The 15,328-nt window shown below is 34.4% G+C and overlaps 1 protein-coding gene across 1 annotated transcript in view; it reads right to left on the bottom strand.

The window, feature by feature from the left end:
- LOC150104564 (S-adenosylmethionine synthase-like) overlaps positions 1-7,618 on the bottom strand; it is a 148,049-nt gene extending 140,431 nt beyond the window's left edge. The window contains exon 1 of the mRNA XM_090395781.1: positions 7,463-7,618. Within this exon, the coding sequence (XP_090251907.1) occupies positions 7,463-7,556 (94 nt within the window). The 5' untranslated portion in view covers positions 7,557-7,618. The remainder of the gene's footprint in view (positions 1-7,462) is intronic.
- Positions 7,619-15,328: the final 7,710 nt, after the last annotated feature.

The raw sequence follows: 15,328 nt of genomic DNA, 5'->3' as shown, positions 1-15,328 counted from the left end.
CATTACGAGCTGCAAGCAGATTTACAAATGAGCTTAACTGGTAATTAATTTATGGAATTAACAACGCATGTAAAGTAAATTAATTAAAGATAACTTTAATGAATCACTTCTATATTTCGACAATGTCACATTGTCATCTTCAGGAACATAAAGATATGGTATGTTAATTCCGTAAATTAATTACCAGTTATGTCTAACCAACGTATAAGTCTTACCACTAGAATTACAAATGAGCTGTCGTATAGCACCCTCTATTGGTGAACATTTGAACTAATGTTTTCTCTCCACTAAAAAATCTCCTCCTTGCAATTCACTTTCATGCAAACTGCACTCTAATATACCAATATTTCCAATTTTTATGAATTATTGAAATATTTTGAAACTTATGGGACATCCTGTACTATCTAGAATGCATATAATGTATGTGTTAATTTAACATTATATTTTCCATGTGCAAATGCCACTGAATCCATTTACTTATTGTTGTAGTTCAATGCATTAAACAGGGAATAGAAATGCTAGCTCAGGAACGGAATAATTCTGTTCATTGCTTTTCAGCTGGGGAAAGAAATGGTTCATCACAGCTAGCATTAACTATTTCCCTTAACTGAATTAAAAAATGCTCTTGATTGAGAAAAGCAACAAAGCTATCATGACTCAAATGTTCATAACGAAAAAAGAGGAATGTACAGACTCACATAGGAATCATTTATGAAAATTATTTAAACTTCCAGCAAGGAAGAATTTCCACCCTTGTTTTTTTTATCCTCCAAAATTGAAAACAATTACAGCTTGAATACATACATGGATTACGAAAACCCTTTCCTTTAATGTTACACAATGTTCAGTATTCATTTTGATAAGTTATGGACCACTACCATGTTAAAAATAATACTGTTACAACTTGAATAGTGCATAAACCTTTAATCTACTAGTAAATCATTTACAGCTTTCTGCACTTACAAGGCAAATGTATAAAATGTGTATAATAGCAATTCAATGTTTGAAATGTTTCCCTTTTGCCTTCATGCACGCCTGAAGTCTGCAAGGCCACATGTCAATGGTGGCACACACAACCTGCAATGGAAATGCTGCCACTACTCACTCCAAATCCACCTTCAGGTTGGCAATGCTGGGGAGTGTGGTTTCTTGCAGGCTACTCTCTCAAGCTCTGACCACAATTTGAAGTTCAGATTCAGATTAGCACTTATGGACAGCCAATTAGATATTGATGTGGTTGGGCACATTTGCCCAACTGGTGTGCAAGGGCTGAGTCCTGTTGGAAGATCTACTGCCTACCATGAAACAAGGCGATGTTCATGGGCCTGTACCACAGGCCCTGAACAACACTTTGCTGGAGGTTATCCTTCTCACATAAATGCAACTTGGATACCCCTGAAATGTCAACTCCACCAAGCCATGACTGACATGGGAGTGATGACCTCTCTGAATCCTGGCTGCTGTGCAACCATCCAGGGCATATACTGGATCATTTTGGCAGTTATACGACTCTTCAGTGACAAAAATCTTCATTGGTGAAGAGGATATCTCTGTGCCTGTTATTCACAAATTGCCAGAGAAGCGCCACTGACCTTCTGCTACATAAGTTGTGGTGTAAGGAAGTGCCCAATAGAATAACGATAGGATCTCACTCCTAGGTCATCGTGGTCGACCTGATCTTTTAGTAGTCAGATGTCTTCTGTACCATTACAATGATAGTCTGCAAGGCCACACTTGCAGACTATCAAGTGTGGCCTTGCAGACTATCATTGTAATATGGTAGTCTGCAAGGCCAAGAATACAACTGTATATGACTTTTCCTTATCTGCAAGTCAATTGTTAAAACAACCTATACTTTACAAATCAATACTGATCATCGTAAAGAATACTACATCCAAACCAATTTTACATTCTATTTCTAACCAATATTTCCAACTCCTTAATTACAACTGCTGTTATACCAACATAATTTGTTGGTCTTTCAGAAAGCTAATCTTCAATCCAACTAGTCTTCCATCTTTTGCAGCTTATACACCTATCTCTCATGTGGTAGTCTACCAAATGTCTTTGCAAAGAAAATCACTGTATATGGATCCCTTATCCAACACATTCATTATTTTATCAAATAAAAGCAGACTGTTTAAACAAAACCTATCCTTTACAGACCCATGCTGACCATCATATAGAATCTAATGTCCATCAACCCAATACTGTATTCTATTCCTAACCAACTTCTCCAACATTTCGACCACAACTGCAGACTAGTCTATAACTGGAAAAACTTGTCCTAGAACCATGCTTGCGGAGTGGTCCTATTTTTCTTTCTTTCCATTCCTTGGGAACCTTACTCACTGCAAGACTTTCATTAAACAACCAGGTCAATTATGATTAGGACTGTAGTACTCCAGGCCTTAATATAAGAAACACTTATGTTAAATTATTGATTAAGCTAGTACTACTGATGTATTAAAAACATCAAAAACATTAAAAACCCTCAGCCCATGTCAATGGGACATTTTTTGTCCAGCCGAAAACTATTGGTTGTAATATCTTGATGAAGAGAACTTTGAGTAGCCAGTTACTCCAACTGTGGGATGACCTTATATTTGAGGTAGAAACAGTCACAAGTGGTCTTTAAATGCATTTTCCATCTCCATCAGGAGATGCATTAAATATTCGCTGTCCATTCGAAGCATGAAGCTTGCTTATAACGGATGAGATTTTGAACACTGTTTTGCATACTATACCAATCAAAACATTCGATCTGTTGCGAGTAATGTAAACGATACATTTTGAACATGCATTTATACCATTTTTACCTTTTTTATGATTGCTGTAAAATTAACAACTTTCAATTGCAAAAAATAATTATTGTAATTTAAAGATACGATTTTGTCATTAATTTTGCATGAATGTACATACATTTACCTACAAAACTAAAGGGGAAAAAATAAGGGTTTGGTCTATTACAAGCGAAGATATGAAGAAGACTAAGAATTTTTTTTAAATTTTTCAGTCTTTTGACACTTATTTGTTTATTTATTTAAATAAACAATTAAACAAGTTTAATTAATAATTAAGGTTTTGGAATGTATTAACAATGTGCTCTGTGAATGGCAGCTTAATTATTCAATAAAAACACCATTTAATAAGCCCGGACGCAAGTCACACTGACATGGCTTACGTTGATCGAAAATAGCGACATGGGCTGAGGGTTAACATGAATTTGTTCTCTGAATATTTTATAAATAGTACATAGCTTTGATGTAGATCCCCCCCCCCCCCACACACACACACATTAGAGGTAAGGTCAGTAGAACAATGGTTGATCATATTATTGTCGCTTTGACATTACTTGAAATGTAATATGGCTTGTCTTTGTGTGTGGGTGGGTGGGTGGGTGGCATCTCGCATGCCCATTTAGGTTGGGTGTGTTGTCATGTGGTTTATGCAACTTGTGCTACAAATTCCTGTCAATTTGCCCATATGATTGCATTTTTATTGAGTATGAGTTTTAAGAGTGCATAGAACATCAGCATTCATCTTAATTAGTCAAATACAATTAATTATAGGATAACTTTGAATACTTGATTAATTAATATAATTTTAAATATGGAAAGCATAAAGGTCAAATGAACAATAGTTATGTTTCACACACACCATTTATGTGAGAAGTGCAAAGGGTTTACACTTCATGATGAGACTAAATTATTATTGGCAAATATTAGTGAGACACAGATAATTTGGATTTTGATACAATTTTCAAATACAGCCATATATAATATGCACAGAAATTGGAAAAAGTAATCACCTGGGAAATTATTTTTCCAGATTGAACCAAAGAAAGGCTGAAATAACTCATTTTCGTTGTACTACTTACAAGTTCCAGGCTACTTTGACTATAATCATAATCCAGGCGTGCCAATTTCATTCTATACGAGGGCCAATACATGATGAGTAGTAGCATCACGGGCCGCACACTTTTAGACAGAACTTAAAAAAAACTGCATTTTTTTCAAGGCAATAGTTTATTGAATTGAATTACTATATTTGTTAAATCATTTTAATACTGGGAGAACAATATAAATACTTGATTGATTTAAATATAAGTTGTTAAATTAAATTTAATTTTTTACATGTAACACAACTTAATGAGAACACTATGGGCGTTCATGTGAGGCAACAAGTTCAGCAAAGTCGATTTTCAACGATGATGATATTTGTAACAAATCTTGAAGGTAGTCATCAGTCAGTCTGCTTCTTTGTGACTATTTAACTTGCAAACATACAAGGCTCAGTGGTTTGTTGTCGTTATTGTTTATAAACAGAAATTGATTTTCCCATTTCTCCTGAAATGACCTGTTTTCTTCACACATCTTAAGTTTCTTAAACACTGTTAACTGAAACTGATCACTGTATCCAGAGCAGAGCAAGTAACCTTCAATGATGCGTCACTCTTGATCACATAGAAATCTACCACTACCACAACTCACACAGAGAAGCAGTAATTTTATAAATTGAGTAATGTTTTTAAGGCAATTCTGATCCCGTGTTGAGAATATAAATTGTTTCTGCATCAGAAATAATGAATATAACTAGTATATCAATCAGAAAATCTGTGTCGAAACTATAGCTAAATTGATAATACATATAATTTAATATAGTTTTTATCCTACCACGGGCCTGCTGTTGGCCACCTATGATATAATCCACAAAAGGCATGGTTTAGAAAGTTTCCCATTGTAAATATGGGCAAAAAAGTTAAAGTATTTATAGAAAATTACTTATTTATAACAGTGTCCTAAACGTTAGTTCACATCTCATGCACACAAAACAGATGAAACTCAGAAAACAAAAACAACCAACAAATGAAAACAAAAACAACCAACAAATGAAAACATTCAACTGGATTGGTTAACACAATAACCAAACACAGAAAGATTTCTGGGTGCTATTGTCCAAAAGGCTGCAAGTTCAAATCATGCCGTGGGCATGGATGTTTGCGATTGTCTGTGAAAGTACTAGTGATGGTGTCCAGTAGATGGCACTGGTGTAGATGATGATGATAGTTGTGCTTCACTGTAGTTGATGGATTGGGTGGTGGAGACAGTTGTAGAGTAGGTGCCCTCCCTCGTTGAGTCTTTGGACTCGCATAATAATAATAATAATAATAACAACATCATAGTAGCACTGTTTAAATAAACAAAAAAAGAAATAAATAATAAAAAACAAAATAATATCATACTAGCACTGTTTAAATAAGCAAAAATAAATAAATAATAAAAACCATAGCTTTATAGTAGCACTGTTTAAATAAACAAAAAAAAAAAAAAGAAAAGAAAAATAATAATAAATAAATTACCAAGAGCTCAGGAACCAAATTAATTCGGTTAGAAAGTATTGACTTACGCCCATTATTAAATTCACTTTATTGAAATCAGCCATTTGATGTTGGGGGGGGGGGGGGGAAATAGCTGGAGCAAATAATGAAAGGTAGAACAAAGCAAGTGTTAAAATAATGTATAAAAGTCCAAACTACTTTGAGCAAATAGGAATTTCCACTCTTGTTTTTTTCCCAAAACAAAAATGATCTCAAAACCAAAGAGGAACAGCTAACCAGATCATATGCATCCACATACAGATCATAGATGATTTTAGATACATTTAGGTGGAGATAATTTTTCTTCTTTTTACAATGATAATCTTATATAAGAGGTTGGACAATCTGTAGGATGTTAGCACCATTGATGGGCAAGACTTGTTTACATGTAGTTCGAAGAGGCAAAGTAACAGTTTGAGCAAAAGAGAAATCCTAGTTTTATAATACTGAAAAAGTATTCATGAAATGAACTTATGCCAAGAGGTGTGATAAGAGTAATCCCAAGAGAGTGAACAGATTTCATCTCTCTACAGATTTTGGTATTGTAAGAAAACAGAAAAGGAATTTTTTTTTTTTTTTTGTACTGAAACTGACAATGCTATTCAAACCACAGCAGAGGATTGGGACTATCCTCTGCTCACCATCAGATGAATTAATTACTTCCATTTATCTACTTTCACTGGATGCAACATTCAACAGCAATCGGCCTCACCATTGCTCACAGAGAGACTGGAATTATCAAAACTTAAATACAATGTGCTCACACTATGTTCTACACCTCAACACAGTTACAGCAAGAATTCTTAAAACATCAAACAACAAAACAATATATGAAACTCAATGGCTTCCCAGAAAGGATCCCCCACAACAACTTGATTCCTATAATCCTAGCTTGTATAACAAGCACAGCACGGAATAGATACGGACCACAATATCCTATGGCTTGAAATACGCTTACTGTATCGTTATAAATTTAAACGTTTAAAGAAAACGTCGAGGCCCTACTCCCCCCGTTCGAACTCAAATCGGAAAGACTGCCGCTCACTATCTAAGATATGGGAGTCTTATTCTAATCACATATAATTTTTTTTTCAATCAATGAATAACTAATATAATACAATGTAACATCAATCCATTCTTTGTTCTACCTGGTAATTTTATTTACAGTTGTCACTGGCGATGGCCTGTAATATTCACACTAAAACATATAGATTTTAGTGTGAATAAAAATAAAAATAAATTCAAATAAAAATTTAAATAAATTTTTATTTGCTTGTGTTTTCGTGTGAATTAATGGAAGCTAAAGTTGAATACAGCATTTTCCAAACTAGAGCTTACATTCAACAAGCTGGGTAGCTGAAGAGTACAGCTCCTACTGATAAAAATAATTTTTTTGTAATTCCACTGTTTGATACATCGTACATTATTTGAAAAGCTATCTGAAATTTTAAATAGTCCTATGGAAAATCTGCATTGACGTATGCTTCTGTATTTCCAATTCTTAGTTAAAGTCTGTAAACAGAACAGCTTCGTTCTTCAATGTAAGTGAAGTTCAGACTAGTGCTCAAAAAACCGAGTTTGTTTCATCATGCACTACAGACACGCAGCTGCTGATATCCGAGAATAGTTTCATTTTTTACTCACTGTAGTCTACAATGAATTAATGATTATAATCATCATCTCAGACGGCAAAACCACAGCGGATGAATCACGCCAAATGGATTATATTGTGCATAAACCACTAAATACTTTCTTTGTTCACATCTATTGGATTCAAATTTAAAGATGTACATAAACAGTTAAAAGTTGAACTAATAAAGCATGCTCTTGCACGTCAATTGCGACAGCTATTTCATAAGGCCCTTCGTTACTAAAATTCGCCGTTATCAATATGGAATAGATACAATGGATTTCAACTATTTGTTGTAGTAGTTACAGGCCTTAAGAAACGGAGAATTTGTTATTACCAATACATAACAAATTATACCGCCATTAAATATTGCATCAGAACAAAAATCAAAATCTACACCTGATAAAACAAGATATTTCTAGGGGAAAAAAAAGAAAAACGTATATACTTACCTGGATGTCCTTCTCCTACAGATTCGGATGTAAACAAAAACGTATCCAAACCATCATCTATACTTTCTACACCGTTCACCCCAACACACTGCATTTCAGACACTACACAGAACCACAAACCGATCAACGCTTTCTATATTTCAATGGAAAAGAGGCCGGGTGGTTTAACCCTAAAGCTTTTATTGTGCTTTGCTTGCGCACTGAGACACGTGTTCCGAAATGGAAATTTCATTGGTTGGTTCCCTGCTTCGTATATACATTTACCAGAATTTTGCTATGACAACATAACACATATTATTATTGTTATTATTTTAAGAACAAAATTAAAACCAAGAGAAAAAAAAAAATGCATATTTTAATTTTTGAATATTACGCCAATTCAACATATTTGCTATGTAAAGGTGCATTTATACATTTATATAGCCGCATAGTTAGTGTTTCTACTCTCAAATCAACAGGCGCGGACTCTGATACCGCCGTCGGCGTGGATGTTTGTAATTGTCTTCGCGAAGGAGATAAATTTCATCTTCTTCTTCAACGTTCTTCCATGAGTTGACTTTCTGGACTGGACAAAAAATGAATAAAAATAAAATATATAATGAATAAAAATAGAAAATCCAGAATAATAAAAATATAGCATTTGTAGACTAACTTCGCGACCTCCTACTTCATTTTGTTTCATTTACTTCTTAGAAGGGAATTCTCTCACATTGTATTTCCAAAGGAATAAAATCCCCAGATCATCAACCAAAAATGGATTCCTTTTTGTTATTAACTGTTTAACCACATATTTCACTAACATGTTCTCTAGGGCCCGCATTCTGTGGTGCCTAAGGATGGAGGTAGTCTGCCACACAGTCTTCAAAAGTTAAACAGGGCTGAAGAGCCTCGCAATCCATTTGTGAATAAAAGGCCTAGGCAGATTTACAGTATTTGTATCTTTCTCTATACTAAGTGACTCAAGCAGCAGGACGTATTATTGTAGCTCTCTCTCTCTATATATATACGGTTTTTTTAAAGTTTTTATCTCTATTTTTAAGATTTCCTTTAAGGTAGAATCCTTATCCTTTTTTAAAAGTCAGGTGTTCAGTGGCGTTTTTCTCAGAAGTGTTAGTGAATATGTATAGTAATATTTCACTGCCTAGCAGTTATAATCGTATTACTTTTTCCCTGACTTCAACTCTTTGAGAATATCTGGACTTTATTCCAAGTTATATGGGATTAGTGACCATGACATCTAGACAGGTCTGTAGTATTACATACCAACTCGAAAAACTAAGGTAAGATGTTATGAACACTTCATTGCTGAAAGAAACAGCAATGACATTGGAGAAAATATTCAATCAGTAGCCAGGTCGTTGATATGCGATTAGATGCAAAGGCTAATATTTTCCACACTACATAAACACATTGCTTACATAAAAATACTGCATTAGAGAACACCAGATATAATGACAGTTTAGTGACTAACACCGTGATAAATATCAACTCTAGAGAAACAGGAATTTATGTTGTTGTTTCTTTCTTTCTTTTTTTTTTTTTTTGAGGGGAGGAGAGTACCTGTGTTTCTAATATAACTGAAACCATACTTCACACGCACGTCATGGGCACAGACGATGCCAATAAAGGTGTATTACAAAATGGGAAGAGGTAGGACATCATGCTGAATCTATCTCTTACCTTCTGTAAGAGATAGATTCAGCATGAATCTATCCAAATAAATCTACCCCCCAAAGTATTTTATCCTCTACTTCTCTTTGAGATATCCATTTCCATTCATCCTATGTGTGTAGAGTTACTTGTTCGGCAACTTCGTTTTCTCAATCTACTGAAAGAATCTTAAAGTTGTAACCATCGTCTAGGACCCATTCGTTTGTCAGCCTTTCGATACATGAGATAATTAATTGCCTCCTGTTACACTACATGTCAAAAGCTGATATCTTCTTTGTTGTTGAGGTTTAACATCAAAAGACAGGCGTACATAACAACTGGTATGTCTCCATACTAGGCTTGATTCTATAACAATTGCAAACATAAGCACTACTAAGCAGATATATCTGTCACACTACTTCATTCATGTCAGAACATTTCATCATTAATTGTAAATTTCCATTGTATCCAGGAAATCAATATCAAAATATGCCTTCTGGATCTTCAGTTTTACCTTTATGGTGTAGCTCATTGAAATCCAAAGGGATGACTAGACCCACGAAAACATGGTGGCCGAATCAGAAATTATAATTCAAATCATTTCTAGAATTGTACAGTAACAGAAGACGAGAGAGACATATGTTTCAACATATCTGTCTCAAAAAAGAAAAAGGACTCTACGTCAGTAATTTTTCGGTTCTATGTCAGATCACATAAGCATAATTGAGCACACATCCAAAGGAGTTTTGTAAGAATTAAGACAGTCAAATATATAAACTTACCAGACATTCCTGCAGAGTACTTTTCCCTTCTTTAGGTAAAGATAAATAGTTCAGCAACTATCTAAGTTATGGGCCTGCAATATTATAACATCACAGAAGATCCAATGAAATCTGAAACAGTAGAAAGACACAGTTTATGGGTCCCTCCTATACAGAAAACTGTTGAGAGGAATCAAAAAAATATTGCCTACTCCAAAAAACTTAGAAAAATAGATTTATTACTCTAAAGGAGAAGAAAACATCGTATAATTTCAATACCAAGAAACCAGTCTTCTGGCATATATGAGATTCATATTTGAGTCCCCTCAGCTTTTCTAGAATCAAGGTGAACCTTCAACCTTAGAACGCTCGAATAGTAGTGACCTTCCTGTAGTGACCTTCCACAATCTTTCATTCACGCGTTAGGTATCACATTCCCAAGAAGTTGAAACTACACTTTGAATCTAGGGACCAGTTTCTATAAATAACATTGACTGCAATATTATTATAATTCGAAAGAAAGACTAAAAACCATTTGATCTGATGTCATGATGGTGCGTTGTGCCCTTCGACTGGAAGAGGCCTAAGTTTGATTTCTTGTCGTGACGGGAGGAATCTTTATACGTTTTATTATTGTTATTATAACTGAAGGTGAGTTAGCCGATCTCATACGGGGCTAGCAGGGTTTTTATCCCTGGAAACTGGGGTTTTTGATCGTGCATGCAAACAAATTGGCCATCAGGACACACACAATTTACAAGCAAAAAATTCTAGTTATGGTGGTGGGCAGTAGATGGCGTTGCTTACATCATGGAAACAGATGGAAGTGGTGGAGATGGAGAGTTGCAGAATAGGTTCGCTCCCTCGATGAGTCTTTGGACTCCTTGGAGATGTCATGAAATAATAATAATAATAATAATAATAATATTGGGCCTGTGTAGCTCAGTGGAAGTGATGCTTGCATCCTCTGTGCTTGTAGTTGATGGATTGAGTGGTGGAGACAGAGGGTTGTAGAGTAGGTGCCATTCCTCGATGAGGCATTGAACTCCCTGGAGGTGTAACGCAATAATAATAATAATAACAATAATAAATAGCTCAAGTTCAAGTTGAATAGCTAATCATAGCTACTCAACCATCTTTGAATATATTCTTAAGTAAAATCTTCTAGAAGTGTACCACAATATCCATTCCTCAGAATGGCCAATTCTTGAATGCCTTTCGAGATATCTAACTTTTATTAGGTTTATATCTATTCATGGAAATGCTAAGAACCACATCATGCACGCTAAAAGAATAATACCACCCAGTTCTGTTTTCAGGGACTCTGTTTTATGGACATATCATACATCTAAATTAGGATGACATCCTCTCTTCCCTGTATTAAGCTGGGTAAAAAGAAATCTTCGAATTTCTGCCAAGGAAAATGCAAAGAAAATTGATAATAACAGCTAAAACAGGCATTAATAAAAGACTGTCTAGACTTTACATCTAAGCAAGGCATACAATGAGCTACAGAGGCTTGAAACCGCTTTTGAAAACTTAACTACGAAATATAAGTAGAGATCATTGTTATGTTTCGTTATTTCTCAACTATTTGTCGTAAAAAATGAAAAATATGATTATTCACTCCTTATTTGGTCTGGGTTCAGACCAAATAAGGAGTGATTGGTCTGAATTTTGGCCTGAACCCAGACCTTATTTGGTCTGGGTTCAGACCAAATATATCAAATAATTGCACAAATCTAACCCAGAACCTAATAAGGAAATTCCTTTGCAATTCTACATTATTTTAGTTAAGGGGGATAAAACATTATTTTATTATTTTATTTATTTTATTTTATTTATTTTATTTTTATTACTAAATTATTTTATTTCTTACTTTTTTAGTTTGATGTTATGAACGCTTAACACCAGGTACATGGAATTCAACCTCCTGACAAGTTCTGAATTATGCAGTGCAGCCACCGTAAATTAACCTTCGCATTTCAGTACTCCAATTCAAAATCATCTAGTCCTGCTACCTTCATCAGATTTTATATGGCTTTTGCTACCTCAAGTATTGATATCTACCTCTGACCATTCCTTTTGAATATTTTCTACCACTGTTCTGTCATTTGTTTCATTTAGTAGTTCTTCACAGCAATTATTTCAGATATCTAAAAATATTTTTTCCAGGTTTCTCATCACCTTACTGTTTGATTCCTTTTATAATACACCTCTTTCTTTCTTTTCCAATAGCCTCCAAAATATTTGCAACATTTGTGACATTTTCTTCTTATCGAAGTCCTCCCATGAGTTTTGTTAACCTATTTTTATTCATAGCTTAACGCTCTTGTTTATATTCTCTGTATTCTCTTCGAAAATCTTTCGATTTTCTTGCTAGGAACTTTAACATTCCCTTTTCTTATATACAAGATTGTTTCTTTAACTTCCTGAGTCCACTGTGTAGTCCAGATTTTGCTATTATTACAACCTGACCAAATGACTCGCTGAATAACTCAATGTTTTCTTCAGTTTCATTGACACTAAAATTTGGGGCTAGTTTACGAATCCTGCCATCTTTTCTTAAATAATATTTTCATTATGATCTAGAAGTCACCTGCTGTTCGTCTTTAATACTGATTGACTTTAATTCTGTTTCAAATTTTCCTACATGTTTTTTTTTTCCTTTTTGAAAAATCAATTTATTTTTATTCTGCTTAAAACGAAGTGAGGATCACTTGCAACATCTTATATCCTGTGTACTTCTATATCCTGAATTTGTGTGAAGATATCACTGTGTGCAGATGTAAATGATAATAGGAGAATTCATCTGCAATAAGCTTTTTCTTTTTTCTTTTTTTGTTTCTTCTCTCCAAGGGGATTTAAGTATCTCTTTATGTTTAAACATGGTTTTATTGATGTCCACATCCTCAACTGAAATTAAGCAGGAATTTTTCCCGATTTCTGGTTTTGCTCTTTTCTCCAAAGTTACCTAAATCTTTGTATATACTGGAGATTCCTTTCTTAAGCTGTAGGTTAAATCTCTAACATTGACTAGTTTTTCCGTTTTCGTTGTCAGCTATCTTCCCTTATGATATGAAAAATTCTTTACTTCTTCCTTTCGAGAACACTCGCTGGGTCGACAGGCACAAATAAGTTTCATTGATGAATTGCCATTTTGAAATATTTACAAATGAATCTACTTAAAAGATCTGGGCAATGTGGGAATGGCATTTGTGACTATAGCACCAGGCCTTCCGAAGAAAGAAGGTTGTGCATTCGATTAATCTCTGACTAGAGTAACTTTTTCTAATCCTTTCTTCGATCTGATCCCGGTTTAGTCGATTTTTGGCACTGGCCAGTCGGGTTTTTCTCTAACGGAAACTAGGGTTTTTCATTCCCAACTCAAGAAAATAGACCGTCCAAGTTTCACTATTTCAAACAATATTATAGTTTTAGGGACCACACGATATAGGAATAGTTATCTACTATACTTTCTTCTAGGCATGCCAGTTAAAAATTACTCATCGTCTTGGTCCAGCTATTTGTGATTAGCTAACTATGCAGTCGGCTGTCCCCAATTTCAAAACGTTACTTAGGGATATATGGCATCACCGCTTTGGGGAATCGAAGGCGTTAGAAGAATTTTTTAAAGTCTACTGGAAATTGACCCCAATGAAAAAGTCTTTTCTGATGTCGAATGTTATTGCTACTTTCTTTTATGACTATGGTCGGAATATAACATCTTGTATTTATTTATTCAGCAGGATCTCACCTGGTTTATTCTTCTTGGTGTCAGCAACATCAATTATGTACCCATGGTATTTATCTCGTTCTTTTGCCATTATAACATCTTTTCTACTTTATATATTGATGGTACCTATTTCCTCAGATCAGCTAAAGTTGAGTATGTTCCAGTAGATGACTTTTCACAATTAATCCTAGTTCCCTGACGACAGCAGTGAGGCCTTGTTAAACCTGGAGACAACACAGTTGGCATGTAATTTCATCATGTATTTTCCTTGTTTATACCAGAAAAGCTTTAAGTTAATATAGCTGCCGCTATGTCACTAATTGGCAGCACATCCTCTTTCATTCAGCACCGTTTATACTTACTAAAGGGGTGTACCACTTGAAGTAATGCCTACATGCAAATTAACCATGAGAACACATGCAATTACAGACAAAAACAATATTTGTAGTGGTAGATTGTGTTGAGTGTTGATGGAAATTGGAGGATTAAGTATGGATGACGGTGAGTCGGATGTTGTGGAGTAGTGTGTCTTCCTAAGAAACCTTTCTCCCTGGAGGTGTCACGTAATAATAATAATAATAATAATATACTGCTCATATCTGTATGCAGATGCTAAATATAGAATAGATCTGACTGCAGCGGACTACATATACAGATACTATAACCTTTGCATATATGTATACACGCAGTGGTTAGATATGGACAAAACAAAGATAAAAGAAGCAAAATTCACGACACAAAGTGGTTGCTCCGTTACATCGACATCCTCATACAGTCTTTGTTATTATTATTATTATTATTATTATTATTATTATTATTATTATTATTTTATATAATTTTGTAAAATGTATCAGCAACTGCTACATGAGTGGCATGATTGGGACAGAATTTTGCACTCGTGGCTAAAGCTTTGCATCACCTTCGCTGCATCGGTCGTCATATTCACAATATGTTTTTTTTTTTTTACAGAAGTATTCCAAATTCTTGTATGCATAAGTCCACAAGATTATGAATATCGATTGACGAATATTTTACTGGTATATGAAGTAATCTTAAATGTGAATTGTTTGTATCATTTCAATAAAAACAATAAGCAAATCTTTTCTTTCCGATACTGGCCTACTAATCTAAAGTAAGACCAAAACGGCGATCTGATACTTTAATTTTTGATAGTTAGTCAATTTTTATGTTCCTAGAAGTTTAAAGTTAACTTTAATCTTAATGAAGGTTTATTTTCATGAACCTGAGAATTAGTGATAATATTTTTGGTTTATAGATCAAGTGTTAGTCAATTTTATTAACTTAACCAACTAGTTTCGCCAAACTTTAACTGCTGGCGTCTTCAGGACACTTACATATAGGTTGAGACAATCTCACAATTATGTGTAGCTATAAAACTGACAAGAATAACTGTAAAAATCTGACTAGAATAATTACAAATAAAATAGTATCGAACGTGCGTGAAACACGTATCGCATGTACAAGATTAGCTAGCTGTTGCTAAGGAACTTTCTGTAGTTTGTATTAAAGTTCATTTCTTTTGTTTTTAAAGATTCGATTAGGGAATTCCATATCTCTGGGAGTATTAGGCCTTGATTTCTGTTAAGGTTGACAGTATAACGGGCGACTGTGGCTGCTTCTTTAAAAATTCTTGAATGGTAATCTTCCTCTAAGTAAGGGGAACAACTTTTCTCCCACACGATGACATGGTTAGTTGTA

Source organism: Typopeltis vanoorti, chromosome 7 (genome assembly GCF_054136105.1).
Source record: "Typopeltis vanoorti isolate ZY-2024b chromosome 7, IOZ_Tvanoo_1.0, whole genome shotgun sequence".
NCBI classification, from domain to species: domain Eukaryota; kingdom Metazoa; phylum Arthropoda; class Arachnida; order Uropygi; family Thelyphonidae; genus Typopeltis; species Typopeltis vanoorti.
The sequence above is the reverse complement of the archived record's forward strand: the minus strand, read 5'-3'. Positions and strand labels throughout refer to the sequence as shown.